Below are 3,400 nucleotides of genomic sequence, written 5' to 3'. Positions count from 1 at the left end.
CTATTTTAAAATGACATTAGGTGTAATTTACCTAAAAAAATTTTCTTAACCCATACTCAAAAATAAAACATATCAACTTTTGGGTTATCCATTAATGTCGTTAATTAAACTAAATTAACTTATAATCAAAATTTTCTAAAATTTTTTTCTATGAATCCAACATATTTTTTAATGGTTAACTCTAGGGACAAAGCTAGAAAATATTTTTATTAGGAGTCGTAATTAAATTTTAAATTTTAATAACTTGTATCTTTATAATTTTTAAAAGATTATATTAATTTTTTATTATTTTTAGGGGACCAATGTGTAATTTTACTTTTATTAATATAAAATTTTAAATTTTTAAAGAACCTAAATAGACAAATTTCTATTTTAAGGGCGGAGGATTGCCAGCCCCTAGATACCGCACTTAAAATTTGGTTGGTTAATTGGATTAAAACCAAATAATGAATCCCACACTCACAGACCAGCACAGACCAACTCTCTTAATGCAATGAGCTCACCTATTAGGTTAGTACAAAACAACAGTAAACCACTAATGTTACTATGCATTTGTCTTTGAGATTGAACACCTGTCTAGAGCACCTTCTCCTTGATAAACTCGAGATCGGCCATGGCCAAAACAATCTTTTTACCACGATGGCTATTCTATATGTTCCAAGTTCAATGCACATGGCTGCATGTTGGCCGCTGAGCATTACAATCAAACTTGGTGGAAAAATAAAATTAATAGTTGAGAAATGATGGCTCCATACTCAGATCACATGTATGGATGACCTGAACTCTTAACAAAGACATCGCACGGTTGACTCTACAGTTATGTGATTATAGCCTAACAAAATCTATGTTTTAAGATGGGGATTCTGCTCTTTCTTCTACCACCCTTTACCATGCTTGTTACCCTTTTGTTGCATTTAGAGAATTTCATGAGGATAAAATGCAGTTTTAACCCTACCAACCACAATAAGATGTCAGCTTTAACAATAACATGAGAACTGAAAATCAAATGGAGAAAGAAACAACACAATCATCAGTTCTAGATAAAAAATCAAAATCACAAACCTTATTTTTCTTTTCAACTCAAATTTTGATCAATACTAAAATTTCATTTCATAGAATGGAAGTAATAACATTACAGACAATGGCAATAAACCAAAGACAATGATTCTCAACAACCAAGAGGAATCATCACCAGTCACTTTCGCGTCATTAGTGCGTATGATCTCCGTTATTGAGTGACCTCCGTTTCACTGAAGACCTTCCATACAAGAGAGACGGAGAAAACAACAGAACACGAGATTCATCAATCGCTAGCCAGGAGACACCTTGGAGCCACCTTAGAAGATAGTGAAAGCCACCAGCAACACCAATCTTGGAACAGCCACCAAACGGCAGCTGGCAGCTGGCAGCTGGCATCTGGAGGCTTTTGGGCGCCACCATCCATCCATCCACCACTCGTAGCTGCTGCAAAACTCTCACCTAAAGCGGGGGACATCATCGGCAACTGAAGACCCTCGGGAGATAGAGATGAGCCACGCAAGCTCAGATTCGTACTTGATGATACGAGATTTTGTTATTTTAAATCATATTATAATTGAGATATATTTGCACTGTGTATAGATAAAAAAACATATAAAGGTTGTGTTAACTAAGCTTGCGATTTAAAATGCCCCATAACGACTTCGTTGTCTTCCAAGTTGGGGAAGTAGTGAAGTAGGAAGTCTTTGAATTCAAAAGCTCTATAGAATGGAGCGTCGTCAACTAGAGATTTCTCTGGCTCTATAATGCTATCCTCGGAAGGGCCAATGAAGAAGCCAGCTGAAGTTCTAGCAACCCTCGAGTTCGTTACAACCCGATGTTCAACGCTCTTCAGCTTGTTGTTACTTATAATCTATATATGCATAATCAAGGAATCAGTCTGTATTTCTATATGCTAGTTTTTTAAAAACTGGGGGATCATAAAACAGATATATACCTACCTGTAACTGGTTGCCAATGTTAACCACGAAAGCATTGTGCAGCGGCTCCACGCCAATCCATTCCCCATTGTTGAAGACTTGAAGCCCACTTACATCTCCCTGGTGGAGAAGGGTTAAGAGATTAGGGTCGCAATGTTTAGCTACTCCTAGAGTCAAACTCGGATCTGGACAGGGTGGGTAATGGTTGATTGATAGTATCTCAGATTCACTTAATTTATCCCCAAAGTATCTAGATTCTAGCCCCAACCCTTCTGACACTAACTCCAGGATCCTTAATCCCAATTTCTTTGCTTCAATCGTATATGTAGCCACAACTTCCCTGCAAAGGTTGTTGGTACTGAGAAAACCAAATAGAGAAAAAATTCAGGGGGGGGGTTACCTTTACCTGTATCGAACTGGCTTTTGAGGCCAATGTTTGATGCAATCTTGTAAAGGATGACAAGGGTGACGCAAATTATCACGCCAATGGTGAATCTTTTCCCGAGCATAGTTTACACTGCTTGTGGAAAGCCTGCAACTATTTTTGGGATCCTCGGAATAGAGCATGGCTTTGTCCTCCCAAGGCATCTCAAAGAACTCCTTGAACACATCCATGCTTTCATTCATCAGATTTTCAGGAACTCCATGGTTAACAACCTGTTTACAAAGATCAATGACGAAGCAAGTAACCCTATAAAAAAATCAAAATCAAAACAATTATAGTGATCAGAAATTGATAATAAATCTTCTTTCACCCTCGTGTTTGACCTGGAAAAATCCATACTCTTGGCCTGCCTTCAAAATCTGTTGAACAATATGGGTTCGATTTTGACCCTCAGCCTTATTGAGATCGATGACTGGAATGGTATTGCAGGTAGGAACAACGAGATTGCCGGGTCTTGTTTCTGGTGGGAAGATATAAGATTCAGGCAAAGGTTTGTTTTTGCACCAGCTTGAAACTAGCTTCTCCATCTCTTGAATGTGTGATTTTATGATAGATGTTGTTGCAGACAACTTAATAATCTGGTTAAAGATGAGACTGATCATTAAGAGATCAACAAGTTGTTGTGAATACAAAACCAATAAAGAGATAAGCAGATGATTTAGAAATTCATGGGCCCCTGCTTTTGTCTTGCTTCATGCTTCGCTCATCCATCACATCACACTGCTGTAAGATATTAAGAAGGGTAAACCACACCATTACTTACTCAATTTTTGGTAAATTTTCGTTTTAGTCATTTAATTAAAAAAATTACAATTTGATTGCTAATGTTCTTTTTGCAGGCTAACGATGATACTTTTAATTGGTATAATAACAATTTTATTCTTTATTTTTTTATATTTTTATTAATTTAACCTTAATTATATATAAAATAATGTATCTTTACCATTTGAATTTTTAAAAATAATTTAAATGAATTGAATTTGGAAAAAAAAAAACT

The 3,400-nt window shown here is 36.2% G+C and overlaps 1 protein-coding gene across 1 annotated transcript; it reads right to left on the bottom strand.

Annotated features, from left to right (window-relative positions):
* Positions 1-1,085: 1,085 nt before the first annotated feature.
* LOC107943374 (protein DMR6-LIKE OXYGENASE 1) lies at positions 1,086-3,053 on the bottom strand. Its single transcript, XM_016877119.2, has 4 exons — positions 2,727-3,053; positions 2,365-2,615; positions 1,980-2,298; positions 1,086-1,891 (listed from the first exon to the last, which is right to left on the bottom strand). The coding sequence occupies exons 1-4, from the start codon at positions 3,003-3,005 to the stop codon at positions 1,649-1,651; spliced, it is 1,092 nt and encodes a 363-aa protein (XP_016732608.1). The 5' UTR covers positions 3,006-3,053; the 3' UTR covers positions 1,086-1,648.
* Between the last annotated feature and the right edge of the window lie 347 nt (positions 3,054-3,400).

Source organism: Gossypium hirsutum, chromosome D07 (genome assembly GCF_007990345.1).
Source record: "Gossypium hirsutum isolate 1008001.06 chromosome D07, Gossypium_hirsutum_v2.1, whole genome shotgun sequence".
Lineage (NCBI taxonomy): Eukaryota > Viridiplantae > Streptophyta > Magnoliopsida > Malvales > Malvaceae > Gossypium > Gossypium hirsutum.
This window is presented reverse-complemented; position numbering and strand designations above follow the sequence as displayed.

Bases quoted from the DNA above. Each gene is read 5' to 3' on its own strand.
- LOC107943374 (XM_016877119.2), bottom strand. From the start codon at position 3,005: ATGATCAGTCTCATCTTTAACCAGATTATTAAGTTGTCTGCAACAACA. The intron at 2,616-2,726 runs GTCAAACACGAG...CTTTGTAAACAG, and splicing joins AAGAGTATGGATTTTTCCAG to GTTGTTAACCATGGAGTTCC. The intron at 2,299-2,364 runs GTAAAGGTAACC...CAACCTTTGCAG, and splicing joins CAAAAGCCAGTTCGATACAG to GGAAGTTGTGGCTACATATA.